This window comes from Marasmius oreades, chromosome 10 (assembly GCF_018924745.1).
Source record: "Marasmius oreades isolate 03SP1 chromosome 10, whole genome shotgun sequence".
NCBI lineage: Eukaryota > Fungi > Basidiomycota > Agaricomycetes > Agaricales > Marasmiaceae > Marasmius > Marasmius oreades.
In genome coordinates, this window is record NC_057332.1 from 790064 (window position 1) to 809647 (window position 19584).

The 19584-nt window shown below is 47.6% G+C and overlaps 8 protein-coding genes across 9 annotated transcripts; 6 read left to right on the top strand and 2 right to left on the bottom strand.

The window, feature by feature from the left end:
- Positions 1–218: 218 nt before the first annotated feature.
- E1B28_002295 (uncharacterized protein) lies at positions 219–2503 on the bottom strand (the record flags this gene model as incomplete). Its single annotated transcript, XM_043159204.1, has 10 exons — positions 2076–2503; positions 1821–2019; positions 1708–1767; positions 1536–1658; positions 1442–1478; positions 1354–1385; positions 1089–1295; positions 983–1028; positions 655–923; positions 219–597 (listed from the first exon to the last, which is right to left on the bottom strand). The coding sequence occupies exons 1-10, from the start codon at positions 2248–2250 to the stop codon at positions 219–221; spliced, it is 1527 nt and encodes a 508-aa protein (XP_043002803.1). The 5' UTR covers positions 2251–2503.
- Positions 2504–3805: 1302 nt separating this feature from the next.
- E1B28_002296 (uncharacterized protein) lies at positions 3806–4870 on the top strand (the record flags this gene model as incomplete). The annotated part of the gene is made up of 4 exons (XM_043159205.1): positions 3806–3890; positions 3955–4016; positions 4074–4676; positions 4727–4870. 4 exons carry the CDS (start codon positions 3806–3808, stop codon positions 4868–4870), a joined length of 894 nt encoding a protein of 297 aa, XP_043002804.1.
- A 714-nt stretch (positions 4871–5584) lies between these two features.
- Positions 5585–8073, top strand: E1B28_002297 (uncharacterized protein). The gene is made up of 6 exons (XM_043159206.1): positions 5585–5933; positions 6000–6649; positions 6704–7019; positions 7098–7384; positions 7448–7744; positions 7800–8073. Exons 2-6 carry the CDS (start codon positions 6466–6468, stop codon positions 7979–7981), a joined length of 1266 nt encoding a protein of 421 aa, XP_043002805.1. The 5' UTR covers positions 5585–5933; positions 6000–6465; the 3' UTR covers positions 7982–8073.
- Positions 8074–8290: 217 nt separating this feature from the next.
- Positions 8291–9803, top strand: E1B28_002298 (uncharacterized protein). Of its 2 annotated transcripts, XM_043159207.1 has the most exons (6): positions 8291–8500; positions 8555–8566; positions 8620–8710; positions 8771–8832; positions 8887–9486; positions 9536–9803. In XM_043159207.1, the coding sequence occupies exons 1-6, from the start codon at positions 8390–8392 to the stop codon at positions 9677–9679; spliced, it is 1020 nt and encodes a 339-aa protein (XP_043002806.1). In that variant the 5' UTR covers positions 8291–8389; the 3' UTR covers positions 9680–9803. The 2 variants fall into 2 exon arrangements, with proteins under 2 accessions (XP_043002806.1, XP_043002807.1); XM_043159208.1 differs by having other exon boundaries at positions 8555–8710.
- A 201-nt stretch (positions 9804–10004) lies between these two features.
- E1B28_002299 (uncharacterized protein) lies at positions 10005–11463 on the top strand. Its single transcript, XM_043159209.1, has 6 exons — positions 10005–10201; positions 10253–10264; positions 10317–10407; positions 10471–10532; positions 10593–11195; positions 11247–11463. The coding sequence occupies exons 1-6, from the start codon at positions 10091–10093 to the stop codon at positions 11388–11390; spliced, it is 1023 nt and encodes a 340-aa protein (XP_043002808.1). The 5' UTR covers positions 10005–10090; the 3' UTR covers positions 11391–11463.
- A 1787-nt stretch (positions 11464–13250) lies between these two features.
- On the top strand, positions 13251–14618 carry E1B28_002300 (uncharacterized protein). Its single transcript, XM_043159210.1, has 2 exons — positions 13251–13392; positions 13448–14618. Exons 1-2 carry the CDS (start codon positions 13341–13343, stop codon positions 14014–14016), a joined length of 621 nt encoding a protein of 206 aa, XP_043002809.1. The 5' UTR covers positions 13251–13340; the 3' UTR covers positions 14017–14618.
- Positions 14119–17196, bottom strand: E1B28_002301 (uncharacterized protein). Its single transcript, XM_043159211.1, has 9 exons — positions 16901–17196; positions 16801–16848; positions 16657–16737; positions 16527–16602; positions 16446–16468; positions 16372–16381; positions 16157–16319; positions 15687–16102; positions 14119–15632 (listed from the first exon to the last, which is right to left on the bottom strand). The coding sequence occupies exons 1-9, from the start codon at positions 17070–17072 to the stop codon at positions 14738–14740; spliced, it is 1884 nt and encodes a 627-aa protein (XP_043002810.1). The 5' UTR covers positions 17073–17196; the 3' UTR covers positions 14119–14737.
- On the top strand, positions 17188–19443 carry E1B28_002302 (uncharacterized protein). The gene is made up of 15 exons (XM_043159212.1): positions 17188–17378; positions 17433–17620; positions 17673–17785; positions 17838–17851; positions 17902–18050; positions 18111–18375; positions 18426–18466; positions 18524–18542; positions 18600–18627; positions 18682–18703; positions 18757–18792; positions 18847–18871; positions 18938–19010; positions 19074–19232; positions 19290–19443. The coding sequence occupies exons 2-15, from the start codon at positions 17599–17601 to the stop codon at positions 19323–19325; spliced, it is 1002 nt and encodes a 333-aa protein (XP_043002811.1). The 5' UTR covers positions 17188–17378; positions 17433–17598; the 3' UTR covers positions 19326–19443.
- The last annotated feature ends 141 nt before the right edge of the window (positions 19444–19584 follow it).

A 19584-nucleotide genomic window follows, 5' to 3' on the forward strand; every position in this document is an offset into this window, starting at 1 on the left:
CGGATATTGAATATTGGATAGCCGGTAGCCTTACAAGACGACTTGGCGGGCGTTTTGCATGTCGAGGGTGAATGGTCTCGAATAAATCGTAAAAACTTTCACTTTCTTTTGTACCGTTACGTAGCGGGGGGATAAACTTTTACTTTTTATCCCCACTGAGATTTGAAACGACCGCGTACTATGAATATTTCTTCCCGAAAACTCGTACAGAATTCCCTTCAGAGTCTTCCCCTTATCCTAATCTCGAACGCCCGGAATGGTATGTACAACAATCCAGTGAGGGCGAATGCGACTTCGAAACCAATATCTCCGGCTCCCCGTTCTGCAATTGGTCCCACAAACCAAATTTGATCCATGCAAGGTATTACCAAAGCCATCGAAAGGACCGCAGCGGCAATCGCAGCCACTCCTGACGGTAAGAGTTGCGGGACATTCCATACTTTGAGATCGTACTTTGAGAAATCGCAACGTCGAAATAAGACGTGTTCCAAAAGCACGATAACAACGAAGGCGGATGCCCAGTACCCGATAAGACTCAGAAAATTCGTAAGTGTCTCATAAAATCGGTGTGACCCTGCGATAGACACCGGTAACACACTGATTTTGTGAATGGGTAAGGAACCTAGGCGTCAAGATGATGGTGGTCATACTCACATTGCAGTGGCAACGATTGAAAAGACGTATCGTGGAACTACCAATAACTTGGGCACGAAGACTTGCACATTGAGTGAAATGCTATAGATACTCGTGGCGATGCTTGCAGTCACAGAAAGGGCGAGTAGGACCGTCAAAAATTTTCCAAAATTTCCGACAGGGCCGAGCATGGCTAACACAAGGTCACCAACAGTTCCTGAATGCGCCTCCCAAGAGGGAATGGATGGGGCCGTTGCTGCCACAGCGGCACCCAAACATTGTAATGTTATCTGAATGAATTCGTCCCCCAAATGAGCCGGTATTTTGCAGAAAATGGGGTACGACTCACAACCGGAATCGTCGAACCAAAGTATGTATAAGAGAAGATCCTCCAGCTAGAGGAGCAGACTCGTTCGATGAACGAATGTTCTATCGTTATCAGAGTAGGCACGCACCTGGGAGCATCCGGTCGATAATAGTTTGTAAAGTCCGAGGCCAAGGGTGAATAACTGATAGCGAACCCCGCTACAACAGAGGCGAATGAAAGAACTCCCGCAGGCGTGATTGGTTGGGTTGGAGGAACGTCGTAAAGGTGTTTTCCGCTTACCCCCAACGCGACAAGATAGACAATCAAGACAGGGAACCATGCCAATCGTTCGTACCTCAAAATGGAATAATGGAACTTAGTGATAAAAGCGTAACAAAGAGACTTAAACTCACCAGTTCAGGACGTTGTAGCCGCAAAAGGAAACCTGCAATCAAAGTTTTATATAGAGGCTTTGTAAATCACGAAGTCATGAGAACGCACAAAAAGCGAAATGATCGCGACGATAACAATCCCAACCCTTCACGGTCGATGTCAGTATTTAGTATCTGATTCGTAGAATCTGGATTGCACGCACGACCAACTAAGATGGCCATCCGCCACGCTTGCTAGCGTTTGTCCTCCGAGTATGCAATTCAGTATACAGAAACCGAACAGATTGACCAGATTGAGTATACACGGCACCATAACGCCGTAATAACTAGTGGAAATCGTAAGCGCACCGACATAGGACTTGAGCCGAGGCGAACCCAAAACTATAACGAGCTTGAACCATCTGTCTTAAACCAAGTCGAGGTCCCCAAGTAGCTCTGGGAGTGGGCGTTCATAAAAGAACACGGGAGAGAAGGAAGTGGAGGCGTACAAATATGCCGTGGGCAGCGAGCAAAGCAATGTGAAGAACAAAATGACCAGACACGACGTTCTTACTCCTAACCCAAACACCATCGGGCCCAGCGTTCCAGCAGAGAATGACAGTATGTTCAGATTGAATGCACACCAAAGGAAGAATATCTTGTGGTATTGGGTATCAGTCCTTTTGTGTTCTGGTACAGGGTGGATGCCTGTTCAATGGAAACGTTTCAGTATCATTACATAGTCATCGACGTTTTCAACGTACCTCTAGTCTCGACGCCCCAAGTCGTTAGTAGCTTTGTCAATGCATTGGCTTCGGTCGTTCGGGCGAGGACGTTTTCATCCAGAACATCGGAGTCCTCTCCAGAGGCTCTAGTACAGATATCGGTAGAGTCCTTCTCGAGGTCAACTTCTTGACTCGGTAGGATTGCTTGCGACATCCGGGTTACAAACTGAGTGGCAGTCAAGTTGGCGGGTCAGGATGAGCTTTCAATTAAAACATGTGGAATTTAAATCCTCCGGAAGGCCGGGAAAGGTTAAGCCTCCAAGTTCCCACCCACCCCAACACGACCTAAACCCAGAACAGTTGATGAAGAGTTGTGTTGGGATTGGGTCGGGTTGTGATTGGCTTCTTATATGTTGAGTGGGAAGGGCGACGCCAAAAAAGACTGTGGGTGTCGACTGATACTCTCAGGCACCCTACGGCTCAACTCTATTACGAGTTGTTACGTACTAAGTACAAGCTTCGTTCCTCTCTTGATCATGTTCTCATATTGCTGTAGGGCGGTTCAATTGTAATTCAAACTCCGTCAAGGGGAACCGACGCTGTCAAATCGTGTAATTCAAACTCCGCCAGGTCGCGAAATTTTAGAATTGAACAGCCCTATTCCTCCTAACATATTCACCGGGGAATACATGGTCCAAAAACATGGCTTCTACGCGTATGTGTATCTGGATTTTGAGATGGTACAGAGGTGCGCGCGCACCTTTCATTCTTTCGTTATTTGACCTCTTCCTCCATAATAGATAATACTCAAAATTTTTCGCCAAGACTCTGAAGCTACCTCGAGTTCAACATGCCAAACTACGCTCGACCTCTTTTCCACACCACCGCTCCCTCAATATCAATCCCTTATTTCCCTCTGTTTCTTGTATCATCTTCCAGTAACGGATGACCCATAACAGGCAAATTAGGTCTGCCGCAACTTCGAAAACCTATCGCAACATCCCTTTATTGTAAAAACTGGCACACCCAGGACTTGGTGCTCTAACGTTAACATGACCGTGACAGGTAGGTACAGATACGACGTATAGGCTATTAATTTTCATTAATCCGCGATAAGGTAGTTAGATGGTCCATATGTAACAACAAATACTTAGCCAGTTGAGCGAATAGATGGCATATTTATAGTGAGTGGTACCGGCGTGAAATTCTAAGAGACCGTTGCAGATCGTATCTTTCTCGTAGTGTTCAGACTCGGGCTTTGCCCATGGTCCCAAATTACTCTCAAAGAAGTCTTCTCCTCGCTTCCTCTCTTCCTCTCCTCTCTGTTGGCCTCGGCTATTGGATGTTTTTCTGGAAGCTTGACAGGGATCCCTCATAAGCGATGAGCTTATGGCCAATCGCCGCACAATGTCAACGTGTGTTGGCAACCCACAAATCTAGATCTTTATTTATTTATTACTGGGAGCTCCTCGAGTCCCGTAGGAGGTGGGGTGTATATAAGTGAGTATCCTGGTCTTCATCTTGACTTCAGCCGCCATGACACAGATCGCTCAACAGCGTCGGATTTTTGTGTTTTCTCATGCTCGAACATGCTCCCACTTATTTATCCGCCTCTTGGAAAACCATCCTGCGTTGGGAGTCAAGTTGGTGAGTGCTCGGACTGTTCGCATCTATATGTTATTGAAAGTCAAGTTGCAGTACCCGTTCGTGGTCAAGAGTAACATTTTCGGGTGTTCGCGTCTTCCTGATGTCGGAGTTGACAGGGTGCAATGCTATGGGGGCCTGAAAGCCCGAGTAGGAGGATAGCAAGGATTAAAACTCCTATCATGGACGGATTGAGGGAAAAGTATTCCGGTTAGCTCGCATTATCATCTTCTTGTCTTTCAGACTCATTCCAAAATTTCCCCCGTTCATCTAGACGCAACATTCCAATTCCAATTTGAAGAATTTGAATGCACGATTGCGGAGATAGAAGCTCAGGTAGGCCTCGTAAATGAAACTCCTGTTTTTGATGTTCGATTGTCCACGTAATTCTAGGGAAAGATACTCGTCGTCAAAGATCACCCGTACCATATGATGTACCCACACGTCACACTGGACGACATCAAGCCTGAAGACAGGCCAATCGCGCCTATTGTGGACAAACTATTGGATCTTCCGGAGGCTGAGAGAGAGAGCAGGGCCGTGACAACGCCATTCTTCCCCATCCCAAACCCTACATTCCTTCCAGACCGCCTATTTGCCACATTCACCCCCATTCTGACCATTCGCCACCCATGCCGCATGATTTCCTCTTTCAAACGAGCATTGCAAGCCATGGGGGCGCCGTTCCCAGACGAGGATAGCTCCATGGATACACAGTTTAAGTGGCAGCGAATGGTGTACGACTGTTACAAGGCCTGGTTTTCCACTCCGGAGGGAATTGAGGCAGCAGGAGGTGCCTCGATTGCGAAACATCTGCCCATCGTCGTGGATGGGGATAAACTCATAAATAACCCACAAGGGCAGATGGAGACTTTGTGTCGGATTTTAGGACTGGACCCGTGCGGGATTCAGTATTCGTGGAAAGCTCGGAAATCTATGGAGCACGACGCATTCGGTGGGACCCTCGGCAACTCGACTGGAATTATTAAAGGCAAAGTAAGTAGATCAGTTTCTTCGCCAGGCAGGGGAAGGACTCACAGTCGTAGGACGGGAGCGATAAAACTCCAGTATTAGAAGAGGAGATGAGGAAGTGGACGGAAGAGTGGGGGAAGGAGACGGCGGACGGTCTGATGTTCTTGGTGAACAGGACGATGGAAGACTACGAATACTTGTTAAAGCGTAGCATCTGACGCGCTGTAGGGGTGGGTAATACTTTAACTCACACTCTGAGTGTTGAACGCTAAACTTCATGGTGCCAGCTGAACCTGACTGAAGGTTGTGTATTAGAGTTCGAACACCGTGATCGAAAACGCCTCTTTGGAGTCAAAGGTCGTAAGAAACATACCTCAAGTCCGGAACCTGATGCTATTTCAAACTAACAGATCTTCGGAAGACACAGATCATTCCCGTTACATTTTCCTTCTTCCATCAAAGATGGTGCTCGAAATTGTATGGAAAACACAATGAAAATGTCCTTGAATTTTGAAACCTTCACGAGTAGACCTAATGAAAGAAATCAAGGATATAATGATTTAACCGACATTACAGGCTATAATGAGTATCGACGATACCTTCCCTGTCACAAACTGACCACTACGGGTTTCCAATAGTTCCAATAGATTGTCTATCTATACGCCTAAAACTCACTCGTTTGTCTCAGTAAACCAGCGTGTAAAAGGTACGAGTCGTGACGCGGACCAGACATGGTATTGCGATCCATATACATTACCATGGTTCACGGCGCGAAGGTCTTGACAAGGGAGGGTAGAAAAACCACATTGAGTTTAGTCCGTTACAGCTCGAATGTGCCGCAGATGACATTGATGAAAGATTGAGCAGGCTCCGGAAAGATTCGGCGTTTCGGTCATGCACCAAACAGCCTGCCCTTAAGTTCAAACGATAATCCTCCGTCCCTTCCACGAGTCCACGACAACCTCAGGAACCCCTTGAGGAATTCTAACCCAACGGCATAGACTCTTCTACATTCTTTGGATTTGGAGGTCCTTGCCCATTTACACAAGCCCACGCGACGTTCCGGGAAGAGACGTCTAGAAAGGAAAGAGCAGAAGTCGAGTCAAAGTCTATTGACGGGCCCGAACGTAAAAGGGTGCCTCCTTGCTTCCTCCTCACCAACTCGGACTCTCATCAACTTCGAGCTCATGTTCTCGTAATACTCGTCCACAAAGCCCGAATGAACTGGTTTCAAGCTGTACAGCAATCGTAGGACGGAAGCGCAGCATAGTAATAATATCGGTATGTAAAAGTTTCCAGCGTGTCCAAAAACCAAGTGGTTCTTCTGACATTTTAACATGGTTCAAGGTACTCGAAAATAATTAGTATTATTCCTGGCGTTCCATGGTGTCGTCGTTCGTGAGCTTGTCGACTGTCCTATACTCAATATTCAATGCCGAACCTCCTGTTCCATTACCAGTGTGTTCTCCAGGTACACCCTTGACATCGACATTAAGCAAGCACAACGGCGGTCTTGAACATCTGACGATGATCGATGTCGATGAACCCTGTGCCGAAGGTGGTGAGCATCCTCCCAGGAACAGCTTTGACATCGACAGTGAAGAAACGGGTTCCTTGTACCTGGCGTACAGGGGGTCTTGAACAGGTAAACATTAACCTTGAAGGTCGAGGTCCTGACAAAAGTATTGAAGGAACGCGAACCTGCCACCGCAGATGACTGGATGCTATCCAATTCTTGCTGCCTTCTTGCATAAAAGCAGATGCCTTTTCGTTCTCATCCTCATCATCTCCTTCGTGACCTTCACAAAGCACCATGCCTTCAAACGAACTCATCTCGCTCGAAGACTTCTGCGATCCCGTCAAACCTTCTCCAGAACAAATTGCCTTCGAAGCTCTCTTGACAAAACTCAATTTTAACGCCGAGCTGAAAGTCCTGGGATCAGCACTCACTTTTGGTCAATTCAACACCTCTGTTGCCATTCGGTATGACTCTCGACGTGAGTTCCTCGAACATGGACTATGGATGTTTCACCTCCTAACATCTCTTTAAGAAAATGCAAGCCATATTGGCCTCGTTCGGTGTGAAAAAACACCCGTTCAGACGAGTTCATCCCCTCTGCCGAAGGGATGGGCCGGGACTGATTGCAATTGGACCTACTCCCCGAATGGACAAGTCCCCATCGAGGTTCAGTTTCTCCCTCAGGATACGCTCGAGTTAGATGTTATGATCGGGGCTTGCGCGTTAGGGTTCATTGGTGGCTTTACCAATGGATTGGTCGTGCTCGTGGGGGGTTCGAAGAATCCCAAGCCCTGGGTCATGACTGCAGGACATGCGTTTCACTCCGCCCCTTTGAAAGACGGAAAATTGTACGTCTTTTACCTGCTTTTTGTTTTCGTGTATTCGCCGTTCGCTCCTTGAATTTGACTTAATCAACATCTCTTTAGCGCCGACCCTCACCACGACGAGCACCTTGTCGCTCTCTGTCACGTTCCGTTCAGCGAAGAGTGTGATTATTGCTACAAATCCGACTGCGATAATTGTCCACTTGCGAAAGACAAAGTTGGGCACGTTCTTGTGGACAAAAAAACGAACAAGATCTTCAACTTTTACCACCCCGCACTTTTTGCCAACGCTCTTGAACATCAGAACGATGTTGCAGTCTTTTCACTTAGTAATGCAAAGCTCACAGCTTTGCAAGTCTCGACCTGCCAGGAGGTTATCGGTGATTTCGGTAAGTCCTTTCTAATCGTTTCCAGCACCCCAATTGTCCGTTCTGAAAGCATCTTGTACGCAGTTTGTGATTCAGATGCATCACCACAGGATAAAGAGATCCTAGAACACGCACAGAGTCAATTTGCTCAACTGAGTGCTGTCGGTCTCCCTATCAGGATTGATGAACTCGCAGCCCTGAAAGCGGCAGACCAGTCCAAAAAACCACTTTACCTTTTCATGAAAGGCATGAAGACGGGATGGGTTTTCGGTTACCTTTCGAGGATAGACATTGCCCCGGGAATTGTGTTCATAGAGCCCTTTAAGGGTGTTTCCAAAGTTCCTGTTTCCGCAAAGGGCGATTCTGGTGCCCTTTGGTTTGGTTCGTGCCTCGTCCACTACTATCCAACAGGAACAACTAACCTGTTTGTATGCAGTTTTGGATCGTTCCCTGGTCGCACGACCGGTCGCTTTTCATAGTGGGAAATCGTCGGTGACCAAGATGCACTACGGTATAACTCTAAGCAGAGCTGGCCACGCATTGAGGACTCTTGGTGGAGCTCAGTTTGCACCGCCTAATCGCTTCTGGTTAGACCAAAGCTCATGTTATACTCTCTGAACGTCGTCATCCATCAAGATGACTTGCAATGGATGTGGTACATGTGTTAGTACTTGGGGCTATAATGAACATGGAGTTGGTTGGACCTAGTACCTTCTTTTGAGGTTATCGAGTGCGGCGCTATCGCCGCCAAAGTCAAGATCATTGGAATACTCAAACGACTTAAGAGGTACCCATCTGTACATGCTTCTATAACTCCGGATGGAAGGGCAAATCTGGCGTGGCATGCTCGGGATTCGAGTTTTCGACTTACCAGTGGTGGAATCGGGATTCGGTGAAATGTCGGCATAAATTTAACGCTCAGATCTCACGGCGCTATAGAGATTTTTACTCATTCCTGAGAACTTGAGTCCCATGCCGTACAAAGGGGAGTTATCCCGGGGTCTCTAACCTTCACGTTCAATCGCCATGACGCAGACTGCTCAACAGCGTCGAATTTTTGTGTTTTCTCATGCTCGAACATGCTCCCACTTATTTATCCGCCTCCTAGAAAGCCATCCTGCTTTAGGAGTCAACCTGGTGAGTGCTTAAACCGTTCGCATCCATATGTTGACATTGAAAGTCAAGTTGTAGTACCCGTTCGTGGTAAAGGGTAACATTTTTGGGTGTTCATGTCTTCCTGATGTCGGAGATGACAGGGTGCAATGCTATGGGGGCCTGAAAGCCCAAGTAGGAGGATAGCAGGGATTAAAACTCCAATGATGGACGGGTTGAGGGCGAAGCACTCTGGTTAGCTCACATTATCATCTTGTCTTTCAAACCCATTGCCAAATTTCCCTGGAAATCTAGACGCCACATTCCAATCCCAGCTTGAAGAGTTTGAATGCGCGATCGCTGAGATAGAATCTCAGGTAGGCCTTTTATCTTCTGCTTTTCAAGTTCGAGTGTCCACCAGGTAATTTCAGGGAAAGACGCTCGTTGTCAAAGAGCACTCATACCATATGATGTATCCACACGTAACGCTGGACGGCGTCGAGCCTGAAGAGAGACCAATTGCACCTTTTGTAGATAAACAACTGGATCTCCCCGAGGCTGAGAGAGAGAGTAGGGCCGCGGTAGCGCCATTCTTCCCCATCCCAAACCCAACATTCCTTCCAGACCGCCTATTTGCCACATTCACCCCCATTCTGACCATTCGCCACCCATGCCGCATGATTCCCTCTCTCAAACGATCGTTGGAAACCATCGGAGCCCGGTTCCCCGACGAGGATAGCTCCATGGATACACATTATAAGTGGCAGCGAATGGTGTACGACTGCTACAAGGCCTGGTTTTCTACCCCGGAGGGAATTGAGGCAGCAGGAGGTGCCTCGATTGCAAAACACCTGCCCATCGTCATCGACGGGGATAAACTCATAAATGACCCACAGGGGCAGATGGAGACTTTGTGTCGGATTTTAGGACTGGACCCACTTAGGATTCAGTATTCATGGAAAGCTCGGCAAGTTGTGCACGACGCATTCGGTGAGACCCTCAGCAACTCAACTGGGGTCATTAAAGGCAAAGTAAGTAAAGTAGTTTCTTCAACCAGCCGGGGAAGACTCACAGTCGCAGGACGGGAGCGATAAAACTGTAGTATTAGAAGAGGAGATGAGGAAGTGGACGGAAGAGTTGGGGGAGGAAACGGCGGACGGTCTGATATTCTTGGTGAACAGGACGATGGAAGACTATGCATACTTGTTTGAGCGTAGCATCTGACGCGCTGTAGAGGACTCATCAGAGACACAACACTCTGAATGCTTCACGCTAACCCAGCTGCAAAAGTCAGCTTCGAGATGTTAAGTAGAATATTCCAAGAATATTCTGAACTTCTTTACGACAGATCAAACGGTCGAATGACTTATTTAATGAGAGGTGCCCGTCCGTGCATGCAAGATGGAAGGGCAAGCGCGCCACGCCCGGGATTCATTTTGAACTGAAAATGATGCTTACCACTGGCTGGAATCGAGATTCGGTGAAATATCGGCGTAAATTTAACGCTCACACCTCACGACGTTATAGAGATTTTTACTTCTGACTCATTCCTGAGAACTCGAGTCCCGTGTCGTGAGCACTGAGGCGTATAAAGGGAGTATCGCGGTTGTAATCTTGACTTCAGCCTCAATCGCTATGGTAGAATTCGTTCAACGGCGTCGAATTTTTGTGTTTTCTCATGCTCGAACATGCTCCAACTTATTTCTTCGCCTCCTGGAAAGCCATCCTGCGTTAGGAGTCAAACTGGTGAGTGCTTGGAGCGTTCGCGTCCATACCTTGTCATTGAAATAGTTGCAGTACCCGTTCATGGTAAAGAGTAACATTCGGACTGTTCACGCCTTCCTGATGTCGGATTCAACAGTATGCAATGTTATGGGGGCCTGAAAGCCCGAGTAGGAGAACAGAAAACGTTGAAGATCCGTTGTTAGACGAATTAAAGGAGAAGTATTCAAGTTAGTTCGCTTTATCACCTTCTGGTTTTCATACTGGTTCCAATTTTGTACTCGTCCATCTAGACGCCACTTTTCAGTCCCAACTTCAAGAGTTTGAATGCGCGATTACGGAGATAGAAGCTCAGGTAGGCCGCGTACATGAATCCTCTGTTTTTGAAGTACGAGTGTACATCGAATAATTCTAGGGGAAAATTCTCGTCGTCAAAGAACACCCGTACCATATGATGTATCCGCACATAACACTGGACGACATCACGCCTGAAGACAGACCAATCGCGCCCATTGTGGACAACCTACTGGATCTTCCAGAGGCTGAGAGAAACGTCGGGGCCGCGGCGACGCCACTCCTACCCATCCCAAACCCAACATTCCTTCCAGACCGCCTATTTGTGACATTTACTCCCATTTTGACCATTCGCCACCCGTGCCGCCTCATTCCCTCTCTTAAACGAGCGATGGAAACCATCGGAGCTCCGTTCCCCAACAAGGACAGCCCTTGGGATACACAGTTTAAGTGGCAGCGAATGGTATATGACTGCTACAAGGCATGGTTTTCCACCCCAGAGGGAATTGAGGCAGCAGGAGGTGCCTCGATTGCGAAACATCTGCCCATCGTCGTCGACGGGGATAAACTCGTGAATGACCCGCAAGGGCAGATGGAAACTTTGTGTCAGATTTTAGAACTGGACCCGTTCGGGATTCAGTATTCATGGGATGTTCGAGATTCTATAGGGCACGATGCTTTCGCTGGGACCCTCAGCAAATCCACTGGGATCATTAAAGGCAAAGTAAGTAAAGTAGACTCTTCGACCAGCCGGGGAAGGACTCACAGTCAGAAGGACGGGAGCGATAGAACGCCAGAATTAGATGTGGAGATGAAGAAGTGGACGAATGCGTGGGGCGAGGAGACGGCGAACGGCATTGAAATCTTGGTGAACAAAATGATGGAAGACTACGAATACTTGTTTGAGCGTAGCATCTGACGCCAAGTGTAACACTGTAGAGGACTCGTCAGAGAAACAAGCAACAGGTAAAATTTGTCGACTTACTGTATCAGCCGGCGATTGCTGAGCACCGAGCGCCAGCTGAGGGAAAGGTTCTGATAAACATTAGTAGAAAACTGAAGTTGAACCGCCTCTAGAGTTGGTCATGTCAGACAGCAAAGACGACGGTCAAGTTGAAAAACGTCCAATGTGACGAGACCGTGACTTATGCCATGGAGATCCATTGAATATCGGGTTCCGAATACGTCTGTAGTTATGGCCCACTGGAAGCAAGGACAGCTTCTCGACGGAGAAATAGTAGGAAAAATAATTTGCACGTTCACTGGCACCGATGGTCGGCAGTCTCCGGCATTCAGTCACGCGACTGCGTGAAAATATTTGCGTCTACGCGGCTTAGTCTCTCTTCTCATGGACATCATCGCCCGTAAGTATGCTTCTGACAACTCTCAATCTACTTAGATCTGTGCTCCGAAAGCTATCCTGAAGACAGCGACTTCCAAAGCCGACGGCTGTTACTGGTCATTACGTCGGTGTCTAGAGACTGGAACCACACCGAGACGACCTTCCTTGTAGGCGTTGGATCACCGTGGAGGAGGTTAATTTTAAGGCGTCTGAAACACCGAAAGTTAACGGATGTTGGAGTTTCTAGGTTCTTATAGACTCGAGACAGTCTTTTGTAGTGATGATAGTACCTCAGGAGTCCCCAAAAGATGGAGACCAGTAAGCATTCTTGCCCCTAGTTCTTCTTTGCTAATATGTCACTGAACGCCTATTTTCGATCTTGTTTCTATCCTCTCAGACCCGCGACGCGAGCCCCAAGTCCCGTAGATCTCCCTAGGGGACTTCACTCTAACCCTTCTAGACACATGTTTTTGGAACCAGTCACTCCCGATCAACGGGGTTGTCGACGCCACGGTTCGCATCCTCTAACGCCAGTATATAAGCCAGCTGTGGGCTCCTTTTTTTGCCTTGCGTCTTATCCTCAACATGTTCCAATTCGCCTGCACTGTTTGTGGAGTCTCATTCTTTAACGACGCCGCGTTGGATCAGCATTGGGAGGCAGCCCATCCAAGCCTCCACACGCTAAGCAAGCCTTTCGAAACAGAAAGGGTATCCATACTCCTTCATTCCTATGTTTGCAGTTCTCATTTATATACTTCCAGAGCAGCCCCCTTTCGCAATGCTCAAGATGCGGTACCGTAGTTCTAACGTTTACCTTGTACTCGGTGCGCGTTACAAGTGTCTTAAGTCGGTCGACATTTAACTGAACTGATTTACCCGACTCAGCATTGCATCTCCGGTTCTTGTTACTATCAAGGCGGAGCGCTATATGCCTCCGTAGAGGACTGTCCAGAAGTCCACCCCCGGTCTTCGACGGACTCCAAGGACTATCAAACCAGTGATGCCTCAGAGCCACTTATTCAAACCTCCGAAATCTCCTCCGAAACCAGTTTGCGTCGATCATCTTGGTTACAGCACTTGAAATCCAACGGTAGATCTGTTTCCCCAGAACGCGACAAAACCCGTGAACAACGCGACTGTCGTGTCTCGGTCCATGGTTGGTTGAGGAGGTTCGCTTGCATACCTCGCCAGTTCCAAGGCGTTCGTAGGTCATTCGCAGTAAAGTTGGCGGAACGGAACGCCACGTTCGGTGTGTTAAGCACTAAACTAGACTAAGCTGTAGGCGTTTACGCGTCTCGGTGCACACGGGCACCCCGCGATTATCGTGTATAGCACGCCTGAATTGTGTTGTATGGATAGGTTCCAACTAGTGTACTTGAAGAAAGGTTTCGCCCCCATGCTATCCTTCAACCGGATGTTCGCCTGAGCTTAGATAATCTGCACGTTTTCTCTCGTGGTCAACCATGGCATGACATGATTAGCAGCCCTAGTCTTTGAGGATTTCTTCTGCCCTCAAGGCTGCGAAGAATGTCATTGAGCCTTTCTACAAGAACGTATACGGTCATACGTAGTAAGGAAGGTACGCTAACACATCGTGGAGTGAAACTTCTGAAACTCAACATTACGCTATCTAGATAATTCTTCTATATCTTTGACATTGGCAGCACCTATTATTCATGCCGAAAATCTCTATCTTCAAACTTGGGGTTCAAGTTTTGTCCTCGCTAATCTACTTCATAAACTCGAAGATCAACTTCCGTTCACCAAACCCCGGACAAAGACAGAAGATGATCCGGAAAACACCTCGACGATAACGATCGATGTCCTCGAATTAGGTGCAGGAACTGGTCTGGTCGGTCTCAGCGCCGCATCTATTCTCCGATCCAGCCTTGGTCGGAATGGGGCGGTCGTTCTGACGGATCTTCCAACCATCGTTCCTAGTCTAGTGGATAACATAAAACTGAACGAGGAGCTCGTTGGAGGAGGAACTGTACTCTGCGGGTCGTTAGATTGGAATACTCCGAATCAACTCGTTTTGTTTACCCGAACGGGGGACGGGGAAGACGGAAATAGTCTGACTACGCTCACACCCGAAAATAAAGCTCTTCTCATAGTGGCGGCGGATACGATGTACACGGAGGATCATCCTCGGCTACTCTCACGAACGATATTCACTTGGTGTGTACTTGACATTTATCCTTGATTGCATTCTGAATCTGATGGAACGCTACGAGGCTTGGCAACGTTCCCGAAGCCCGAGCTGTGATTTGTTATCCCATGCGTATAGCTTACCTTGACGCTATTAGAGAATTCTGGGAGATCATGGAGACTGGAGGGCTGGTTTGTGTTAAGGAGGGAAGGGAAGAGCTTGGCGAGGGGATGGTGGGGAAAGAGAAGGAAGAATGGGATGATGAGAGGCTCCATGAATGGTGTATCTGGAGGTGGAAATGAGCATAAGACACGGGGCCATGCCCTCATCTGAGAACTGCCAGCGCCCAGAAGCCGCCTTCAAGTTTACGTTTACTTCACAGGATTGATATATTTATCAAGATAGCAGGAACCCATCGGATGCACGATTCAGAGGTGTCGCTACTCGTCGCCGACCTTCGGTCGGTTCCTCATAGGCTCTGCGCAAGCTTTATTATTAGGATGACTCGGGTACGTTTGTTTCATCAACGCTTCACCATCAGTTATTAGCGCCCCATACAAACCCCAATCGGAATGTGTCCACCGAAAACAGCGATATCCTGGATCCATGTATAACCATGGAGGTGATAACTCGGATTTGAGTCGCAAAGTGCGCGACGTGAGCTGATAATAACTATTGTATGACAACTGTATATATCTAAAGTACAATATAGAGTGCATGATGATACTGATACTTGGAAACACAAGAATAATCGCAAGGGATGACAAGCTGTAAACTACATCGGGCGTTGCCTGCCATCTCCCGTACTACTGCCACCCCTTTGAATGAGTGACTGTTGCGGCAGGCTTTGGTTCATGAACGGGAACGCCTGTTGAGAGCTTAGATAGGCCATCAACGTGGGATCCATCCCAATACTAGACCCCGCCATCATTTGCATCCTTGCCTGTTGCTGTTGCTGTTGCTGTTGATACCACTCCTTTGCTTGCATATCAGTAAACTGGTAGGACGGAAACATCTGCGATGGTAGCGGCATCTGCGTCTCGGGCTCGCATTTGACCGTGGAATGTGATGGTGTAGAGGCAGGATCGGGAGATGGAAGCATTTGAGGATTTGGTGGGCTTTTTCTGGTGGAGACTGGCGCTGATGAAGGCCCTATTGTGGGCTGAGGAGTAGGAGGTGCTCTCCCACCAGTAGATTTCCTCGCTCCCTGTATCGCAGAAGTGCGAGGCCTTTTTGTCGTTTGGTACTCTTCGTCGTCGTCCTCGGATTCATCATACGATTCCTCCTTGGTAGCAGCCTTCTTCCTCTTGCTAGAGCTAGTAGCAGACCGATTCGCTCCGCGCTTCACCTTTGAAGGTGCTTTCCATCCCAACAGCTCCGAATGTTCTTGGAAAAATCGATTGGGATCTTTCGATGCGCCAAGGCAGAATTGGAGCATGTCTTTGCCTACACGAGAATTCTGCCGAACATCTGTATGATTTTTGTGAAGGTACGCGCGCAAAAGGAGTATGAGATCGCTCAGACGTTGCAAAGAAACTCGATCATCGCCACGAGCAGGAGAAGAAGATGGAGGGGACACGTAAACGTTGTGAATTAGGACAGGTATACCGGTGATTTCGATGGGAGAGATGTTGCTTGCAGCTGGTGAAGGTCTGAATGCCTGATTATATCTAGACGAGAGATCATAACGGAACCCGGGTAAAACTGACGATAAAAGTACTCACTTCTTGTTGTTGGCCAATTTTACCATGACTTCGAATGTCTCGATGACCTTCTGCCGAAAGCTATCTGGCAGAGGTACCCCTGACGAATCATTGTAGTCCCCATCATTATCATCCGACCCACTCGTCTTTTTCGAGTTCTTAGAGGCACGGAGAGAGCTGCTGTTCGTCTCTGCTAGCCAATTCTCCACCTGGACGGTTCCACTGAAAGTCATTTGCGCGCGGTTTGAGATGATAAAGACCGAGGACGCTATACACTTGAAGTCCGTCCCTCGGGCCATTGACCATGGTATCTCGGGATTACCCAGCCTCTCAGCGGTAAGGTACCTTTCCATTAAGAATCGGACAAAGTCAGCGCGAGGAGTTTTGATGACATTCATTTTCTCTGCAGTGGTAAGAGCAACACCTAGTTGGACGCGCTAGAAACGCTGGTGAATTTCGATACTACCCTTCCCAACAAAGAGGCGACACACCTTGAATATGTCCCTCTCATCGCAATCTCTCAGATCCGAATACTCCACACATACTATCTGCTTGTTAGTAAAACTGGTCCGCAACTTTGCAGGTAAAATATTTTTCTTCGTTCTTCCTCGATTATCGCCATTGTCCTTGAACCACAGTAACTCGCCAGTATAGCTGGAAGGCCATCAGTAGACAACCCATAAGGAAAGAAAAGAGCTTAACTTACTGATCCTTGTCTGTGAAAGATTTCGTAAACTTAGTCAGTCCAAGATAAGGGAAGAAACCATATATAGTACTGACGAGGTATGAGCCCATCCATAAATCTATTGAAAGCAAAGTTTTCAGCAAGGTACGAAAATCAAAAATATCTGTTCAACACACCGGTGAATTGACGTCAGTCTCTGCTTTCCGTCAATACAAGTTCGGAATTCTGTGCCATCGTCCTCGGCACGATATGCTGGATGGCAACTGTACTGAGTGAAAGGCATCACCCTGGTCTGATAGAACACACCGAAGATGACAGGTGGAATGTAAAAATTCCGTAGAATGCTGTCAACGAGCTTTATTTGCTTCTCATCCTTCCACACGACATCTGCATGACCGGAACACGAATCAGTAAAGACGTAGATGCGTTTAATATGGACTTGCTGTGCACCTCTTTGGTATTCGGGATCAAGTTCTATGTCACCGCTATGGATCTGTTCTGAAGCGTTCATCAGTCACTTGAGACGTCCCGAACTGCTCGAGAAATTTACGATAAAGAGCTTGCGTGGTGTATGTCGTTGCCCGAGGTTGCTTCAAGGCGTTCTTCAATGTATATTCGTGTTTCGTAGACGCCTTCTTCTTGTTTGAAGACCTTGATCCTTCTTCTTCTTCCCCTTCCAGCTCGTCATATTCAGTCAAAACGGATTCGTCGTCTGAGGCCATGATGATCAAGATTTAATGATTGTTGTGGCAGTTGTGACTTGAATGTTAGCCACGACTGTTGTCACATGCCCATCTCGGCACTGGGCTGGGGCGCCACCGATCACCGGCCACGACCCACTTATCCTGCACCACCACCATCCGCTTTTCCAGCCTGTGAGAGTAAATCTGTCCTTACTCGAATCTTATCAGCGCTGCGATACCGACTACTCTTGAAATCATGATAGGGAGATTAAGGTTTCTAGAGATGGGACAGAAGTATACCTACATGTGCGGCAAAGTGAAGGTTCTCATGTAACCTATACTTGTGTTCGAAATGGGTGGTTTTGGTGATGTAAAAACGGGTGCTGACCCCCTGTTTAGCCTTGTCTAGTTTCGCTGTTAAAAGGGCGGTTCAGGACCCACCGAGCAGAAAGATGCCATCGACCATCATAGTTAGAAGAAAATGATGAGCTTGCGGTACTTTCCCACTGTCTGGAGGTTTATATAGGAGGGGGCTGAGGTTCTTGTTTTCGAGCGTGTTGGAAGAATGCCCTTCGATGGTCAAATTGGTATGCTCACAAATTCTAGGAACCCTTGATTCCTGTACTCATGGCTGTGTAGGTGCTTTGGAGGTCGGGGTCCTGACCGCCGTATTCCTCTTCGGGATAACCACTACCCAGACATACCTTTATTACCATTTGTTCCCCCATGATCCCAAACGAACGAGGCAACTGGTGAGATCTCTTGCTGTTTGTGTATCAGTTTAAACTGACGGTCGGGTTTCAGGTGGCGATTGTATGGTAAGGGAATCTCTCCCTCATTTTCGATGAAAACTCATCGTATATGATAGGGTTCTAGAGCTGGCAACCTCCATATCGGCTACTCACGTATGCTATACCTACACCGTAACGCGTTTTGGGAACAACAATGTTCCTCACATGAAACTACCCCCAACGGTCGGAGTCAATCTCTTTCTATCTGAGATTGTTTTCGTGCTAGGTGATTATCATCAGCGCTTCTTGTTGGTCGGGTGTCACCCGCTGATTTCTCCAAACTCAGTACAAAGCTATTTTCTACTGCGCATTACTCAAGTTTCACGAACTTGGTTCTTCACAGTCGGATGCGCAATATTGTTATCAATACGTTTCGTGATCACCACGTTTGCAGCTGTCGAGGCATTGTTGACGGACACATTGGACCAATTCCTCAAACAGTGGAATTGGGCGATAATCACTTTTTTAACCATAGGTGCATTCCTCGATGTAGTTGTCCCCTTCGGACTGGTGTACTTTTTGTACGTCCAGCGAGCCGTCGCGTATAAAACGTATTCATTCTCTTATTTTTACGATACCATGAAGCTCACGTCATCTGCAGAACCGTTTTGATAGTCGACAAGCTGATCCTTTGGACAGTCGGTACGTCTCTGCGTCCTAAACTCCCGCTGCGGTCTCCAACGTTCTATTTCCCAACAGAGACGGGAATAGCAACTGGGTATGAGTATTTCCGGTCATCACGCTTCCTAGATATCTAATACTGACACAATCGCAGACTTCTGGCCGTACTTGTTTTGATTATGGTGAGCTCGACGTCTACATCACTGGAAATGAATATGGCTGACTCATTGTTCCAGTACCTTGCGTTACCAGGAAGATGTAAACTCTACATCATCCCTGTGATTGACTTTGAGCACTGACCCTATCCATAGTTGCCTGGATATGTGTCTACGCGTGCTTGCCAAAACGTAAGGTTTCGGTTGGTTTCACGGTGGCTATAATATTTTGACACGTTTCACCAGTGTTTTCGAACGCACTCCTCGCCAAGTGAGCTTTCCGTTACTGCCTCTCTACTTGCCCATGGCCGTTACTAATCATGACTGGGTCGGATAGCCTGAATTCTCGTGTCAAGCTGAGAGCCATGCAGGAGGGCAGCGACGCGGTTGAAATGGCGTCATCAGATCCGGTTAGTTTTCAGCACTCGTTCTGGGAATAAAAACAGCGACTCAGACTTTGTTTTCGCTGGCAGACTATTCGAAACACTGTCCATTTCCCTCATCGACTGGGAGCAAAGGTAACTGTCAGCACACAGAGGGTCAGGACCATCGACGACGGGTTGTCTAAGCCAGTTGATGTCGAAGTCGAAGAGGCGGCACAGTATTCTGGAGACGGGACTCCAAGTTCCACAGTCAGCTGCTTTTGCTCTTTATTTCTTCATATTCGCTGTTGCTAACTCTCAGAGTAGAATGACCGCAAAGATACAGATTTCATCATCATGTAAAAAGGGAAGTGGAGTATGAGCTTGTAGTTGTATTGGAAATCACTTTGTTCAACCTATATATTCTACTATGCGGTCTCGTTGTGAGGAGTCCCCTCCTTTGAGTATGCCTGTTGACTCCTGAGTGGTTAATTTATCCGGTTCAAGTCGTATGTCTGTGGAGGCTTATGCCCGATTTGGCATAAGCTACCCCTAACACCTGCAAACATTGACAATGCGCTTTCGTGAAATTATAATCTATACCCTTGCCAATGCCTTTCTG

Coding starts and splice junctions, on each gene's coding strand:
- E1B28_002297 (XM_043159206.1), top strand. CDS start 6,466: ATGCCTTCAAACGAACTCATCTCGCTCGAAGACTTCTGCGATCCCGTC. Junction 7,385..7,447: donor GGAGGTTATCGGTGATTTCG/GTAAGTCCTTTC, acceptor TCTTGTACGCAG/TTTGTGATTCAGATGCATCA. Junction 7,745..7,799: donor TTCTGGTGCCCTTTGGTTTG/GTTCGTGCCTCG, acceptor GTTTGTATGCAG/TTTTGGATCGTTCCCTGGTC.
- E1B28_002298 (XM_043159207.1), top strand. CDS start 8,390: ATGACGCAGACTGCTCAACAGCGTCGAATTTTTGTGTTTTCTCATGCT. Junction 8,833..8,886: donor TCGCTGAGATAGAATCTCAG/GTAGGCCTTTTA, acceptor AGGTAATTTCAG/GGAAAGACGCTCGTTGTCAA. Junction 9,487..9,535: donor CTGGGGTCATTAAAGGCAAA/GTAAGTAAAGTA, acceptor TCACAGTCGCAG/GACGGGAGCGATAAAACTGT.
- E1B28_002299 (XM_043159209.1), top strand. CDS start 10,091: ATGGTAGAATTCGTTCAACGGCGTCGAATTTTTGTGTTTTCTCATGCT. Junction 10,533..10,592: donor TTACGGAGATAGAAGCTCAG/GTAGGCCGCGTA, acceptor GAATAATTCTAG/GGGAAAATTCTCGTCGTCAA. Junction 11,196..11,246: donor CTGGGATCATTAAAGGCAAA/GTAAGTAAAGTA, acceptor CACAGTCAGAAG/GACGGGAGCGATAGAACGCC.
- E1B28_002300 (XM_043159210.1), top strand. CDS start 13,341: ATGTCATTGAGCCTTTCTACAAGAACGTATACGGTCATACGTAGTAAG. Junction 13,393..13,447: donor GGTCATACGTAGTAAGGAAG/GTACGCTAACAC, acceptor TACGCTATCTAG/ATAATTCTTCTATATCTTTG.
- E1B28_002301 (XM_043159211.1), bottom strand. CDS start 17,072: ATGGCCTCAGACGACGAATCCGTTTTGACTGAATATGACGAGCTGGAA. Junction 16,103..16,156: donor ATGAGAGGGACATATTCAAG/GTGTGTCGCCTC, acceptor CAGCGTTTCTAG/CGCGTCCAACTAGGTGTTGC. Junction 15,633..15,686: donor AAATTGGCCAACAACAAGAA/GTGAGTACTTTT, acceptor TCTCTCGTCTAG/ATATAATCAGGCATTCAGAC.
- E1B28_002302 (XM_043159212.1), top strand. CDS start 17,599: ATGCCCTTCGATGGTCAAATTG. Junction 18,628..18,681: donor CCGTACTTGTTTTGATTATG/GTGAGCTCGACG, acceptor TCATTGTTCCAG/TACCTTGCGTTACCAGGAAG. Junction 19,011..19,073: donor AAATGGCGTCATCAGATCCG/GTTAGTTTTCAG, acceptor TTTCGCTGGCAG/ACTATTCGAAACACTGTCCA.